This window comes from Urocitellus parryii, chromosome 10 (genome assembly GCF_045843805.1).
Source record: "Urocitellus parryii isolate mUroPar1 chromosome 10, mUroPar1.hap1, whole genome shotgun sequence".
NCBI lineage: Eukaryota > Metazoa > Chordata > Mammalia > Rodentia > Sciuridae > Urocitellus > Urocitellus parryii.
Window position 1 is genome coordinate 19,144,680 of NC_135540.1, and position 16,471 is coordinate 19,161,150.

The following is a 16,471-nucleotide window of genomic DNA, read 5'->3' on the forward strand; positions in this document are numbered from 1 at the left end:
TTAGCACGACTCAGAGAAAAAGTCCATGTACTGCCAGCATCATGTACATTTTAGCAATTCTCAGTTTTAACCTGATTTTACTCCATTTGGGAATTGAAAAGTGAAGAAGAGGGAAGTGAGGTGGGGTGAAGTACTCCTTGTGGGCTCCTTCCTTCCCCAGCTGGCTGCCCAGGGATCCCAGGGAGAATGCACCCAGCTCTTGTAGAAAACACTTTCTTCTCTCTGGGCTTCAAGCTGGGCAGCTTGATACCATGACACACACTCTATCTACAACCAGAGGGTTTCCCAGATGTGAATGGGAGAAATGAGGTGGTAAACAGCCTATTTGGTGGATCACGGGAGATTGCTGAACTGCTGGTGTCCACTTGGGCAGTGGCTTCCTCCTCCCACCCCCTGACCACATGGCAGGGCCACATCCACATTTAGCTTCTCATGGGATTCCTCTGTAGGACCCAACTTGCGAACAGGTCTCCAGGGGCAAAGGTGGCATTCCCAGAAAACTCTGAGCACAGCAGGCATCCAACTCACACTGTCTGACACCTGAGCTTTGACCTGGGATTCCCCAGGTCAAACTTGCAGTGAAAAACCACATGAATTTAACAGGGTCAGGGGCCCTTGCTGGAGAACTAACCACTGTGTGTATGGTAGTACCCTGGCACATTTTGTGGAATTATGAGAGACTGATAATTGTGAATCTTCTCATATTGCCTATCATTGTGACATTGTCTTTACCTCCAGCCTGTGGGTAGGTACTTCACCCTCTCAGAGGATGGAAGTACAATTTGGTGATTTAAGCCTCTTTGGAAATCTTGTTAAATAAATGTTTAACAATTATGTCATGAATAAAATATGCTTGAGGTATTAATGATTGAATGGAGAGCAAGCTCATGCTTTGCATGTTATTAATAATGCACAGCTATCACACATGGCTATAGGTAATTGAAAAAGGAAACAAAGATTTTTGTTTCTTGTTTCTTGTTTTTTTTTTTTTTGCTCAGCTTTGATAGGCTCTCAAGACCCTACCACTAAAGTTTCTGTGTGCCCAGACATAACCTGTACTTGCTACTTGATGGAAATATCCCTCATTAGTACTTTCAGACCATGACACGGGGGGTTAGTATTAAAAAAAGAATGTGGGGGAGAAAGAAGAGCTACAAGAATTATTTCTCCAATATTGCTTTTTCAGTAAGTAAGAGCATCAATCTCGAGACTGAATATATGAGCAGACAAGAGCTATACTGTTGATAAAGGCAGACACCCACACACAGTCTGCAGCAATGATCCCAGAAGCCAAGACACAGTGGTTAGCAATCAGCCCCAAAGAGTCAGGCCCTAATAACTGTCAGCCTCCATGATTTTCGTTCCTCTCCTAACAGGCCTAAGGGAAGAAAGCCATATATGTTCTTACAAATCATGTAGCAAGCCCTGCTTCTTCTGAGCCTGCCTTCCCCTGTGTCAACAGCTGCCAGTCAGGGCTTGCCTGATACCCTCTATTTTTTCTGCTATAAAAACTTCTCATTCTTGTGCCTTTGAGTCTCTGCCAAATGCAAGTGACAGTGGCTGACTCATCTTGTTCTAGCAAGCTCTGAATAAATAGCCCTTTTTTATGGTTTAGATGTGAGGTATCCCCCCAAAGCTCACATGTGAGACAGTGCAAGAAGATTCAGAGGAGAAATAATTGGGTTATGAGAAAGCCTTAACCTAATCAGTGAATTAATCACCTCATGGGATTAATCACCTGAGTGGTAACTGGAGGCAGGTGGGGTGTGGCTGGAGGAGCTGGGTCATTAGGGTGTGGCTTTGGGGTCTGTATTTGTATCTGGTGAGTGGCATCTCTCTTTCTGCTTCCTGATCATCATTTGCCTCTGCCACACTCTTCCTCCATGATGTTCAGCCTCACCTTGAGCCCAGAGGAATGGAGCCAGCTGTCCATGAATTGAAACCTCTGAAACTATGAGCCCCTAAATAAACTTTTCCTTCCCTAAAATTGTTCTGGTCAAATCTTTTAGTCACAGCAGGGAAAAGGCAGACTAAAACACCTTTCTTGTTCTCATTTGGATGGTCTTCATTTATTTCCACATTTTTTATTTATTGTAGTTACTAATAAGTTAGAGACTAAGAGCTTAAGAGGGTAGGGTATTGGTGGCTAAATTCTGACTGTATAGAAGTCAGAAAGAATGGAAGCTTATTTTAGGATGGGAGGACACCTGGTCCCAAGGTTGTAAGCATGCATTTGTAGATGTAAAATGGGAAGGGAAGAGACTGTATTCAGTCTCTTTACTTTTTTGAGACTGTATTCAGTCTCTTTACTTTTATGGCTCATTTAGAAGCTCTTTTTACAGTGTTGTCCACAGGCAATTCAGACTATTATAAATACAAATTTTTCTTATTTATATTTTCACCAACAGTTTTCATATACAGTGTCTCATTTGATTCTCACAAAATTTTGTGAGATAGTAGAAAGAGTTGTTTTCATCCCAATTTTGAGGGACAATTCATCTGACTGAGAGCAGTTCTGAGCAGCCAGGACTCCTGTGCTGGTCAGCAAGGGAGGTTAGCTGCAGCCCTGGACGACTAGTAGCCCAGGGGTCGGCACCTTGCCCTCTGCTTCATCGCCACCTGCACAACTCCAGGGCCACCACAGTCTCATTCTAATGACCTACTTCCTGCCTCCAAGATCCCCATGGAGCCTCCTACCTTGATGAGTTGAGCAAATGACCCTTAGTTCCTGGCTTGCATCTCCAGACCTTCTCACGGGAATCAGGAGCTCCCCAGTGCTCTCCTGTATTTTATATTCTGCCTCAGGAATATAGACTGTTGATTCTAGAAAAGATGACAGAAGATGTTTCAACAGGGTTTAAATCGGGTTGGTGATATTTTAACACATCTGAGCAGAAATACACGTAATCTTTGACCCCTGCATTTTCCAACATGATCAAAGGTATTAAATATTGTGAGAGTGGGAAGTATTATTCCCCTAGAACAGCAGTGAAATTGGATTTACAGGACTCCTTCTAAAAGGCTAAAAATGTCTTTCAGAGGCCTTTTAAAATGAAAGGAAAATCCTGCTGCAATTCTTATTTTTTTTATGTAAGATTTTAGATCTCCGAAATAGAGATCTAATATTGTTGCCTTTGCTTTACTTTTATGGCTCATTTAAAAATATGTTTAAACAATCAGGTAATCTAATTCATTAACGAAGAGAAATACCTTTCTGCAGTATTCTGTAAATAACTTATTTAATATTTATTGAAAAGACACTGTGGATAAGACACTATATGGGCCACTTAGTATGCAGAGAAAAATAAGTTACAGGTCTTGTCCTCAATTTTTAAAATAATTCACTGATTATGCTAAGTGAAGCTAGCCAATCCCTAAAAAACAAATGCCAAATGTCTTCTTTGATAAAAGGAGAGCAACTAAGAACAGAACAGGGAGGAAGAGCAGGAGGAAAAGATTAACATTAAACAGGGACGAGAGGTGGGAGGGAAAGGGAGAGAGAAGGGAAATTGCATGGAAATGGAAGGAGACCCTCATTGTTATACAAAATTACATATAAGAGGAGATGAGGGGAAAGGGAAAAAAAAACAAGGGAGAGAAATGAATTACAGTAGATGGGGTAGAGAGAGAAGATGGGAGGGGAGGGGAGGGGGGATAGTAGAGGATAGGAAAGGTAGCAGAATACAACAGTCACTAATATGGCAGTATGTAAAAATGTGGATGTGTAACCGATGTGATTCTGCAATCTGTATTTGGGGTAAAAATGGGAGTTTATAACCCATTTGAATCAAATGTATGAAATATGATATGTCAAGAGCTTTGTAATGTTTTGAACAACCAATAATAAAGAAAAAATAATTCACTGAGTTGTGCATTGTGTGTGGGGCTGTGTATATACACATACCCCAACATACCATTAAAACTGTCATGAAATATCAATATGAGTACTGGTCATGTCTTCCTGATAGAAGATTACACTATCTTTCTCTGGGATTTTCAATGTTTCAAAGGCATTCTTTAAGCATGCACTGTGCAATTAAAAGTATCTGTGGGCTGGGCTATATAGCTCAGTGGTAGAGTGCTTGCCTTGCATGTGTGAGGCACTGGGTTTGATCCTCAGCACCACATTAAATTTTTTTTTAAATAAAAAAAAGTTATTGTGTCCATCTACAATTAAAAAATATTTTAAAAAAACCTGTTTGTTTAAAAAAACAAGAACTTAAAGAAGGTTGGATCCACAGTGTATCTGGATCATACCACATTTAATTGCTCAGGTCTTTTCCCCATATCAAATATGTAGCTAGATTTTTTTTTTCTCTTGGCAACGTGAGAAAGAAGGGAAAATGTTGTAGGAGATCATCCTTCCTTCTTTTGGAAATAATACTAATCTAGAATTCAGGGTTAAATTATCTGCTTATCACATATTACATTTTTTTCCTCTTTACTTTTTCCCTAAGTTAGTTTTAACGTACTGCTTGCCATCAGCTTTTAGGAGAACACAGTTACAGGGGAAAATAAGACAGTTGTGATTTTCTTTCCTCCGTTTAATACCTCCTGACATGGCCCACTTCCTCTACATCTCTCAATATCAAAAGTTGGCATCATGAAGGAGCTCAACCAAGTTAAAGTTATGATATCATGTGACAAAACCGATGGGCAGAGGACCGAGTTCTTCAGTCATATTCTGCTTTTCCAATCTGGAAAACCTGCTCCTACCCACTGTGGTAATCAAGCCCACTTGCTTTTCAAGCCTCAAACCCTGTCTCCTCCATGAACCTTAATACTTGGGCCATGGTGAATGCTCCACATCCTTTCTTTCCCCATCTGTCTTATATTTGGCTCATAATTGATTCATGTTTCTAAGCATCGTCACAAACAACACCGACCCGACACTTGTTCACAGGGTGGTGGGGGCTGTGTTTTCTTTGGTATTGGCCCAAGTGCGTGCAGAGCATAGAGAATGATGTTTTTTCAAATTGTGTTTCCATTAAAGTAGAACTCAGAGAATTTAAAGAATATTCCTTGGAGAGGACAAAAACAAAACAACAACAAAACATCCATAGTGCAGTTTGGGGAAACCAGGTTAGACAAAATTAAACAGATTTGTTTGCAAGAGAGTATTTCAGAATCCTTAATATGCTCTGTGAATTAGGATTTTCAAGACTGAGGAGGATTGAAATGGGTCCTAGACTTATTTGCTCTGGGAAGTTTTCCACTCCTCTGAAGTAGACATTCTATTATGCTAACATTCACCGATGTGGTTAGGAGCATGTTAATACAGGGAATTTCTCCCAGAGCCCTGTGGAGTTGGAGTACAAGGCCAGCTTCCTGGTTGTAAGTTCTGCACTTCCAGGTGCACTTTGATTTTTTTGACTACTCTAATAATAAATAAGTCTCAGTATTACTTCAAAGATGAATATTAAAAGCCCCCTTTAGGGAATCATCTACTTGGCCAAAATGGGACAGCAAATAGTATGATTACTAGTTAGAGTTTTTTGTTTGGTTGGTTGTTTAATTTCTCTGGATATTAGCTGAATGAATGAATATATAAAATTGGCTGATGAATACAAAAATATGATGCACAATTTTAACAGAACTTTGTGAAACACATGTAAAAATTAATGGGTTGGCAGGTACCCAGTGGCCACATCGAGGACAATGGACATCTAAGTCTCCACTTGAGCTGCTGAGTGGACTGCAGAGGCTGCCGGGAAAAAATGAGCCTGTGGAAAAGAGGCCTGGAATAAGCCCTGTGGACTCACCCTCTCGGGCCAGGGCTGCTCCAAACCAGTGGTATGCTGGAAGCTTGCAGCAAGGACCCTATGAATGTTAAAGGAGTCCTGGTAAAGATTCTATTTTCATCTTCTACATTCTTTTTAAAAAATTCTGCTGGGAACAGTGGTGCATGCCTTAATCCCGGTGGCTCAGGAGGCTGAGGCAGGAGGATTGTGAGTTCAAAGCCAGCCTCAGCAACTTAGTGAGGCCCTAAGCAACTCAGTGAGACCCTGTCTCTAAATAAAATACTAAAAAAGGGCTGGGGGTGTGACTTAGTGGTTAATTGCCCCTGAGTTCAATTTCTGGTCCAAAAAAAGAAAAAAATTCCTGAAAGCGATTACTGCCTTGAAGGGATTCACCTCACATTAAATCATAAATGAGTATGAATGCATCCACAGGATAGCAGACAGAGGAAGACATGAAGGCGGGACATGGACCCACAAACCCGGACTGACTAGTAGAACACATCCATCAATGTCACATACCGTCTTCAGGGTCCACAATTTCAACTGTTGCCATTTCTGGAAACTCCAGTGCAGCCATGCTGGGCTCTGATAGAATGATCTGGAAAGTTTCTGAGGCCTCGTACTCATTGTCGGGTATAATTCTCACCTTCCATGTGGCTATAGTCTGTCCTGGATTGAACTGCACCTGTTGATGGGTTTTTCCTTTAAAATCTTTATCTTTCTTTGCGGTTTCGTCTTTGGTTCCAATGCCTGAATAAAAATCAGGAAACCATAAATATAAAATCAAGGGACTGAAGGAATATTCTCCTTTCAAAGTGGTTTCTATTGTTAATGAAAGTAGATAACACAGACATTGCTTCTTTTTTCCTTTCGTGGTACTTGGCATTGATCTCAGGGCCTCCTTCATAACAGGCAAGTGCTCCACCAGTGAGCTGCATCCCCAGCTCGTTACAAATTTTATTATGAGACACGGTCTCACTAAGTTGCCTAGGCTGGCCTTGAACTTGCAAACCTTCTGCCTCAGCCTCCCAAATTGCAGGGACTACAGGCACAGATCATCAGATATGGCTTCTTTTAATGCTCCAAAAGACACTTATAAATGATGCTTCTTGGCTAAAAGGATTTAAGTAAGTGGAAGTGAACCAAATTGAGGGGAAAGCAGGAGGAAGGATAACAGAAAGAAGAGAACACAGTGATGAGCTTATTTATTTTAGCTTCTGCATAGTAGGTCCTCTGATGTGACCAACTCTTTTGGGTGCTGGGGATTCGGAGATGAATAAGATACCACCCCATCTGCCAGAAAGCTCATGGTCTAAATAGAAGATATTTAAATTGAGCACTATGGAGGTGGGGATCTTTGGTGGTTTTATTCACTTATGAATTCCTGGGACAGAACCTGGCACATAGTTGGAACTCAATTAAAAAAAAAATATATATATATATATATATATTCTGAATTAAAAAATAGGAACTATTGAGTACCCAAAGAGAATAAACAACAACAAAATTGTGTTAAAATGTCCAATATTAGATATGAAGTATAGAAGGTTTGAACAGCATTCTAGCATTGTTTTATTTTAACATCCTAGTGAAATTTTAATGAAGCAGGAATACTTTATGTATCATTTTCAGGTTTAGGGTCTGCATTTATTTGAATGTATGAAGTCAAACATGAGCTGATACTAGCTATGGTGAAAAATGACAAAGTGAGATTAACAGCCCTTTGTCTGATTCTCCAATAATCCAAAACCTGGAAAAAGATATCCAAAGGGTAAAGTGTGAAAGTAATTTCTAAGGCAGGACAGCTAGTATTGTCTTTGCAAAATTGCTAAAGGAAGTGTGTATTCATATAGTCTGGTAAATGTCCAAGAGTAAATGTCCAATTTGGGAAGAATCTCTTTTGGCCACATGTTGAAAATAAGGAAGATGATTGATGTCCTCAAGCTGAAGCTTACGTAGAGCAATTGGCGTTGCTACAGGAACGAAGCAGGCATGTAGTTGTTGAGCACTGGCTGTGTGCACGGGGCTGAGGATGTCACCCAGAATTAGGCACAGCCACTACTCTAGATGTTATCTAGATATGAGGAGATAAGCAGATGACCAGGTGGTTCCAATTCTGTTTGACAATGCCATAGAATAATAATAGTATTATTTTTGTGCTCAATAAACTGTAGCTACCAAATTAAAGTCAGGAACCATGCTAGATGTATTTAGAATTATTATCATGTATTATGCACATATTATATCACATATCTTATTGTGGATAATTGACACATAAAGAAACTGAAAGTTCTTTGGATCATTGCAAAAAAGAGTTAGCGGCAACAAAGGAAGCCAAACTCCATGGTTATTTCCTTTTTTCATTTAGATTCTGTTCTTTGCCACTAGCCCTGGCCTGGGGTGGGATGGGACTCTAGGGAGGACTTCCAGGAGCATCTGAGTGAGAGGCTTTGTGTGGTGTGGATGTGGTTCTAGGCAGTATTGTCAAGAACAGAAGGCTGACTATAGCTCGTGCCACAGCAAATGATGGGTGACAGTCATATGCCCTACGTTGTGGGGGAAGGGGCATAATTAAAATGGAGTTCCTGACCATGTGGAGCTGGAAATTTACTGGGAAGACAGACCCATTAAACATGCCTGGGGATGGTTAGTGCAACAAAGATCTATGTGCAGGGCAAGGGGACAGAGCCTGGCAGAGGTGCTGGGTTGGCCAGACTGGAAGTTCTTCTGAGGGCTTTAGTTAGTTTGCAAATGTTCAAATGATTCTATCAACTTATTTTTTTTTCCTTTACTGAGCTAGGATGATATTAACCCGTACTCACAAGAAGACCTTGAGACAAACAGCTTTGGAGGAGGCAGATCTGAGCTGAAGTTCTGGGTAGCAGTTCCACCAAGAGTCGGTGAAGAAACCTGGGGATTGGCCTGAGGCTGGGGCGGACCTCTTTCTAAGAGAACAGTCCTAGTACAGAAGCCTTGGGCCTGAGGATGACCCTTGGGAGCCCATTTTCTTTTATCTTACTTCCTCCTGGCTTCTCTCCAACAGTTTTGATACCTTGGCTGGTTTGAGTCCTGTTTGTCTGGGAGGGCCAGAATGCTCATTTGTAAAATGAAGGCAACACACCCCTATTTGCCTCCTTAATAGATATGAAACTGAAGGCAAATGATTTCTGAAAGTTCTGGCAGGTAAAGATGCTACAAAATATAATGCATTATTAGAGTGATTATTATTAATTATTAATGATGGTAATTAAATTCATTATGCAGGCATGACATTATGTGTGTGTGTGTGTGTGTGTGTGTGTGTATGTGTGTGTATGGCCAAAAAGATATTTTTCTGTACTAGGTCCTTGTAAAACAAAAAGTTTCGATACTGTACATCCTCACAGAAGTTATAATCTTATAGCAGGGCTAAAATAATTATACATAATCATAAGAAATAAAACAAATACCAGTAATGCATCACTTACTATTAACAATTCTTCAAAAGAAATAGCTAGAGCTAAACATAATAATGCCTTATATGCTTAAAGATATGTTAAAAGAAATTGAGTGACTTGGGGATTGTGAGATGGCTAGGCAATGTCTTAATTTTCCTGGAATCCTACTGAGTTATAAAAGAGAATGTAGCTGGGTGTGGTTGCACATTCCTGTAATCCCAGTGGCTGGAGAGGCTAAGGTAGGAGGATTGCAAGTTCGAGGCCAGCCTCAGCAATTTAGCAAGGCCCTAAGCAACTTAATGAGACCCTGTCTCAAAAGATAAAAAGGGCTGGGGATGTGGCTCAGTGATTAAGTGCCCCTGGGTTCAATCCCTGGAACCAAAAGGAACAAAAAGAGAGATGGGGTGGGGGAGGAATATACCCTGCCAGAAAGAGGAAAATTGAAAAGGATAAAAAAAAAAAACGATATTATCTGAGCCTGTAGTTCACAGTGAACAATTTTTACATATAGTTTGCTAGGGGTTCCCCTAAGATGGTTATTGATCCTCTTTCAATCTATTCTCTTCTAATTATTTTTAAGCCTGCATTTCATCGTTCCCTGACCATTTGCCAACAGCCAATCCCAAGTAACTTACTGACAAAGGATGTTCCTTCAAGGTAGCCTCTGCGCCGGAGGGTCACTTTTAAAAACACGGAGTCTTCATCCACAATGTAGTACTCTTTCTCCAAAGAAATCCAAGCCCAGTGTAGGTGGAAAGGCTGGTTTGTCAGTTTATTTCCTCCTGTAGTTGACAGGTGTAATGGGGAATTCAGTGGCAGTGTTTGGTAAAATTAATGATCAGGGTATGTGTTTTGCTACCAAAGCCATGGGTTTCAAAACATTTTATATTTTTGAAAGAGAGACTAAGATTCTTTGGGTTTCTAGAGAACATCAAGGGGATCATCCTAAGTCCTATTATCCCTGCTGGATGTGAAGGGAGCTAGTGTCTCTTTTCTTAAAGCAACTTATGCATCAGGGCTCCAAGAAACCACAGCTTGACAGCTTTAAATGCAGGATGTATGACCTTTATCCTTTCTTCCTGCCTCCCTGTTCTCTTCCTGTCTCCTCCTCTCCTTCCCCATTTCTTCCTCTTCTCTGGTGAGTGCTTCTTTGCATTGGGGGACCTCCACGTGCTCACACATTTGTCTAGAGTTCCCTGAAGGCAGCGCTTACATTACGTTGACTTATCACTTTCAGGACCTAGCATGGGGCCTTGAACTCTGATACTTAAATATTTTAAAACCACCCTAGAGGCAGCGGACAAGGATTTAAGGCTGTGATTTCTTCTTGTCCACACCACACCTCTTTGTGGAAGGTCAACCTGGCCCCTTTATTTGGGGTGCACTATGTGTGGGTTGGAAGAAAGGGCAGTTCTTCCTCAGCCCGGGAGCAGCGGCTGCCAATCCTCACTTCTAAAATGATGTTGAAATGGGTCTCTCTATAATTCAGTGTCCACTGATGGGCCCATGAGAGGTGTCCAAAACCAAATGACCCGGGGACAGAGCATCATATGAAACGTTTATCGAGGAAAGCTTTACTAACCAGTTCCAGAACTCCTGAACCCCTTAGTCAGATCAGACATAGCCAAAGGGGCCGTGTGTGGACAAGAAAGGAGTGAAGGAATACTTCAGGAAAGGCAGGCTCCAGGGTGGGGATCTCACTGATCCCTCAGAAGGGAGAGGGTATGGGCTGGTGCCACAGGGTCCACCTGGGTTTCAATGACCCTCTCAGAGAGCGCGCCATGACCTTCTGTAGGTTGTCGAGGAAAGCTTTACTGACCAGTTCCAGAACTGTAGGTGGAGACCCAAGTGAAGGACTCATTCTCTAGAGAGCTGAAGTGGCCTTGGCCGTGGGGAGAGTGAGGGGGCTGCACTGGTGTAATTCAGCAGCATAGGGGTGGGACAAGGGAGCATGCAGGTGGATCAAGGTGGGTCACCATCCAGTGGGGCCAGACAGGGAGGCCATGGCCTGCCCAGCAGGAAGGATGCTGGGACCTGACTGCCAGATTCCATGAACCACAGAGCAGTGAGGGACAAGGAGCTACAGGCAAGGAGGCAGGAATCTTCAAGGAACCCATGAAGCATCAAAAAAGTAAAAGCCCCCTTTAACAGCAGTCACCCAGGAGGCCCTGATATTGGGGGCAACAGCACTCCTCACACCAGCTATGCTGTTCCCCTCATTCCTTTGCTCTTTCTCTTGCTCTCTCTGCGGCCACCCCTTGCTAGTTAACTAGGGGAACCTGACCACAGGAAGGGTGAAGCTGGCCTCAGCTTTCCTTCCATATCGCAGGTCCGGCCCACAGCGACAGGGCAAGACCCATACAAAACAGTTCTCAGGTCTATTTACTGCCTGGGACTGTGAATTCTCATGATCAGATCGGTACTGTTATTTTTATTTAATATGATGACTATAGGATTTTTTTTTCATGATATGGTGACTAGAAAGGTAGAAAGAAGAGAAAGGAAAGACTCTTCCTCCTGCTACCACCTTTGAATTAATGCTAAAAAGACCTACAGCTACAATTATAATTGGATTCACTACAGATGATGCTTATTGGGCATGCCAGGGACACACTGATGCATAACCCCAGGAGAAATGTGTACTTTTATATGTTTACTCTTTGTCTTCTATCTCTTAAAAATGACATCATTGATACTAGTTTGGATATTCTGATAAATACAGAAAAAATGTGACAAATAAAAAATACCAGAAATTCTACTGTTATTTTAAAAATATTGAGAGTCTGAGACCATTTTGATTCTGCATGGATTTAATCCTGTGATTTTGAAATCTTGAGTCAAAATAATAGGTTGTGTTTACTTTTGGGTCTTTTTCTAAATTGTTTTATGTGCTCTTTATTTTTTTATTTATTGATCTTTATTTTTACAATCATATTACAGAAAGGGTAAATATTAGTCTCATTTTATAATCAGACAGTTTCAGGATGATGAAGTGACTTGACCAGGTCCACCCTGGTTAGTAGCCCAGGCCAGCCAAGCCCAGATTCAGAGTGCAGGGCTCTGTTTTTGACTCTGAGCTTCTACTCCTACAATCTATGCTCTTCAAATACTGCACAAGGAAACTGGGCAGAATCTGTTACAGATTGGACTGTCTGAATAAAAAACAATGAGGATTATGCTAAGTCAGGTTAGCCAACCCCCCAACAAATGCTGAATGTCTTCTCTGATATAAGGGGGGTGACTCAAAATGGGATAGGGAGGAAGAGCATGGGAAGAAGATTACCTCTAGGTAGGGAAGAGGGGTGGGAGGGAAAGGGAGGGAGAAGGGGAATAGCATGGATGGCGGAAGGAGACCCTCATCATTATACAAAATACATGCATGAAGATGTGAAAAAAGAATTTCAATGCAAAAAAAGCAACAAAGTACATGTATAAAGGCATAAATTGGCATGAACATACTTTATATACAGAGATCTGAAAAATTGTGCCCTACATGTGTAGGGCACACTGTTGTCGTGTAGTTAAAAAATAAAAAAATTAAAAAAAAACAATGAAGAGAGTGTGCACAGTGAGAGACAGAACCATTCTGTACTCTTGACACAGCTATTTGCAAATCTTGTCAAAAGCACAAATTCTTGAGTCAAATGGACCCATGTTCAAATTCTGGCTCTGCCACTTACTAGCCATGTGATCACAATCATGGACACATTATGGAACTCGGCTTCCTCATCCATAAGTATGAAAACAACATGATGTGCTCTATTGAGCTGTTGTGAGGATCAGAGAAGCTGTTCTACAAAGTGCCTGCACACATTAGGTGTTCAACATCTGTGGTTAGTTTCCATGATAACTTTGAAACAACACAGAATTGATTTAGACTAGGCTTTCTTCTCCCCCCCCTCCTCCTCCTTCTTCCAAATTTATTATGATGTTTCAGAAAATACCAGAAACCATGAAAAACAAAGCTGAATATTTGACTGTATGAGAAGCAGAATACAAGTAAAAACTTTTGAAAATTGTGTTTAAGTTTCGAGAAACATATTTTAAAATGCCAATTTTCATTCTTTTCTCAATAGAGCAAAACAAGTTCACTAAGCCACAACAATTGGGGTGTTTTTAACTGCTGTAATTTTTTTAAAATTAAAAATAAATAAATAAAAGCATTCGATTCTACCCTGGAATCATCATTTGTAAACAAGATTCTCAAATGTCAGTGAAAATAGATGATAACTTGAAAGCAAAAGCTATCAATGGATAAATTTAGAACAGAACATGGTAATTGTCAGTTGGGGAAGAACAGCTTGTAACACTCAGGTTTATCAAATACAAATAAACACAAAATGTGACTAGACCCAAACTGTAAAATTCTTTTGTAGAGTAGCAGCTTCACAAAGCAAAAGGAACCCAGTTGGTACCACAGAGTTCTATATTCTGTAGCTGTTTGGCCAACTTATTCCTGTTTTTTTTTTTTTTTTTTTTTAAATACAGGTATCATAGGAACAGCCTCTACTTTTATTGTAATATTTTCAATTTTAAAGCAGTTTCTTATTACATTTCATATTTGTTTGCTGTTCACCTACATTTTGTCTGCCCCATACCTAATACAGCGAACATTTGCTTTGTTTTAATTTTAATATGCCTGGCTCTTGAGTAAGATAAGAAAATGTGTCAGTGTTGTAACCTGACATCTTGGCACATCAATGCTTCGGCAAGCCTGTGATTGCAACTAGGCACTCTTATCAATTTACTTGGAAAGAGATGAAAAATATCAACATAGTCCGACTAAATAAGTAAGAGTCTATGCATGAAAATATTTAAAAAGAAGATTCTTTAAACCAAGCATGTTAGGAGGAAGAGACTGGACAGAAGTTGTTTCTAGTTCTAGATAAATCCCAGAGATAAAGTTCGTCCATGTATGTTTTAAGGCTATAGTCATTAATTTTGCTAAATAAAATCAACCCCAGAAATACAGCTGCAAGTATCTAGGAAGCAACTTGGTCCAGTTTTGGCCTAAAAATACTGGTGGCTAACATGTAGTAAGTACATGCATTGGGAGATTATAGAAAAAACAAAACAAAACAAAAACAACCAAAACAGCTGATTTTGAAAAGTCAAAAGAACTGAACAGTGATAGAAAGTTTTTTAAAGGTAGTTTCTCTTTCCTTCTTTCTATAAAACAACTCAAAAAGAGATTAATGGCCCTCTGGTGTATGGGTCATATCCTACAGGTTGATTTTTTTTTTCTTCCCAATGCCCAGGATTGAACCATGGGGCACTCTACCACTGAACTGCATCCCCTGACATTTTTTAACAATTTTATTTTGAGACAGGGTCTTGCTAAGTTGCTGAAGTTGGCTTCAGACTTGTGATCTTCCTTCCCCAGCCTCCTAATTAGCTAGGATTATAGGCATGCACCATCATGGATGGACTTTTTGATCTTAAATACCACTCCTTGCCCTGCATTAAAAAGACATTATTATATTTGAATTAAATGTGAACTTGTGTCAAAAACAATATTATTTGATCCTGGGACTGGCTTACATAATACTTAAATTCTAAAGGATCTAACATTGCAAATGCCAGTTTACCCATGAAATAACTCAACATTCAGAAAGGTTGTGTTATTGTAATGCTGTCTTTAAGTAAAAGTCATTCAATATACTAATGATAATATCTATATGTTTATTTCCTCATCATGAGTACTGCGCTTTTCTTCTCTAATCCATTCAGAAAATAAGACATGCTCGTATGAAGCCATTAAATGATAACACAAGGCCAATACGATTATGGATAGAAATAGATGAAGGGAAATGAGGAAAGGCTCCCTGGGCTGGGGTGGACTTGGAGAAATGGGTGGCATTTCCTCTGTGGACAAGAGGTAGAGACCTTCTTAATGTGGAAGGAGAAGAGGGCAGCCCTCTGGGTAGCAGAGTCTGGGGTCATATAATGCCTGGTACCTTCTCAGCTACTTGTAATGCAGTATTCTGTAGTTAAATGAGATAAAGCATAAGAAATCTTTCAGAAGGGATTCACAGCTATCCCTCACACCTTTCTCTGACTGTTTTCCAATACAAATAGTTTCCTTTCCAAATATGTTTTAAAAATGGACCTCATTTTGTGTATTGCTGGATCAGTTACTGGGAAGCTGGAGATTGTCTGATTTTCTGTAACACTTGGCAAGTTACAGGAGCAAAACCAAAATAAGCTTAGAATATTATTTGATTGAATAGTTGTCACCTGAAAGAACTGTAATTTGTGGTACAACTTAGAATGGGTAGTCATGAGTCTTAGAGTAAAATCTGAAGGTAGTAATTTTAAAAATTATTTATAGCTTTAGGAAGCTATTTAAAATTTCTGAGCAAAGGTTTCAAACTTTGTCATGAAGTTTGAATCAATGAAGTAAATGGAAAAATTCTTTATTCAAAGCCAACAGCAACTAACATACATTTTTTCTTGTAAGATCTCTTATGTGATGATCCATGCCTGATGATTCACATTGAATGCTCTTGTTTTCTGTCACCAAATAACTCTTCCAACTTTCTAACCGAGGCAAAAGAATTTGAAACACGTAAGGACAATCAGAACTACAAATGCAAAAACAACAATTTTTTTTTTAACCAGGTGTTACAAATGCAACAACAACAATTTTTTTTTTTTTAACCAGGGATTGAGCCCAGGGGCACTTGCCCACTGAGCCACATCCCCAGCTGTTTTTTATTTCGAGACAGGGTCTCACTGAGTTACTTAGGGCCTCACTAAGTTGCTGAGGTTGACTTTAATGAGACCCTAATGCTAAATAAAATATAAAAAGGGGCTAGGGATGTGGCTCAATGGTTAAGCACCTGTGGGTTCAATCCTCAGTATCAAAATAAATGAATCAATCAATAAATGGGAAGAATATTCTAGGCAGAGGGAAGAGTAATTACAAAATCAATATGTCCACATTTTAAAACTAATCCGCATTCTGTCATGACCAGCATCTACTGGAGCTATGTCCTCTGATGCCTTTTTCATTCTTTGCCAGTCAATCAGCATTTAGAAAGGAAGAGTATCATTTTCAGACCCTTAGTGTTCAATATAGCCATGTGGTTAGCATGATTGTATTTTCTGTTACCCATCAGCCTTGGAGCTCCCTGTCTATGTTTGGACAATTTGTTGTGGATGAATCCCATGTCCTCTAGGAAGAGGTCAGAGAGTGTCATCTTGCCGCCTTCTTTAGGGTTGGGCATAAGCACATAACACACACTTTGCCAGTAACCTGAGATGATGGTTCAGAAGGGGGCAATGTAAGGG

The 16,471-nt window shown here is 40.2% G+C and overlaps 1 protein-coding gene across 1 annotated transcript in view; it reads right to left on the reverse strand.

Annotated features, from left to right (window-relative positions):
- The window catches only part of Frem3 (FRAS1 related extracellular matrix 3), a 57,334-nt gene that overhangs the window by 16,315 nt on the left and 24,548 nt on the right, over positions 1 to 16,471 (reverse strand). Inside the window, exons 3-5 of the mRNA XM_026392739.2 lie at positions 9,814 to 9,960; positions 6,261 to 6,491; positions 2,698 to 2,823 (exon numbers count right to left, since the gene is read on the reverse strand). Coding sequence (XP_026248524.2) covers positions 2,698 to 2,823; positions 6,261 to 6,491; positions 9,814 to 9,960 — 504 coding nt within the window. The remainder of the gene's footprint in view (positions 1 to 2,697; positions 2,824 to 6,260; positions 6,492 to 9,813; positions 9,961 to 16,471) is intronic.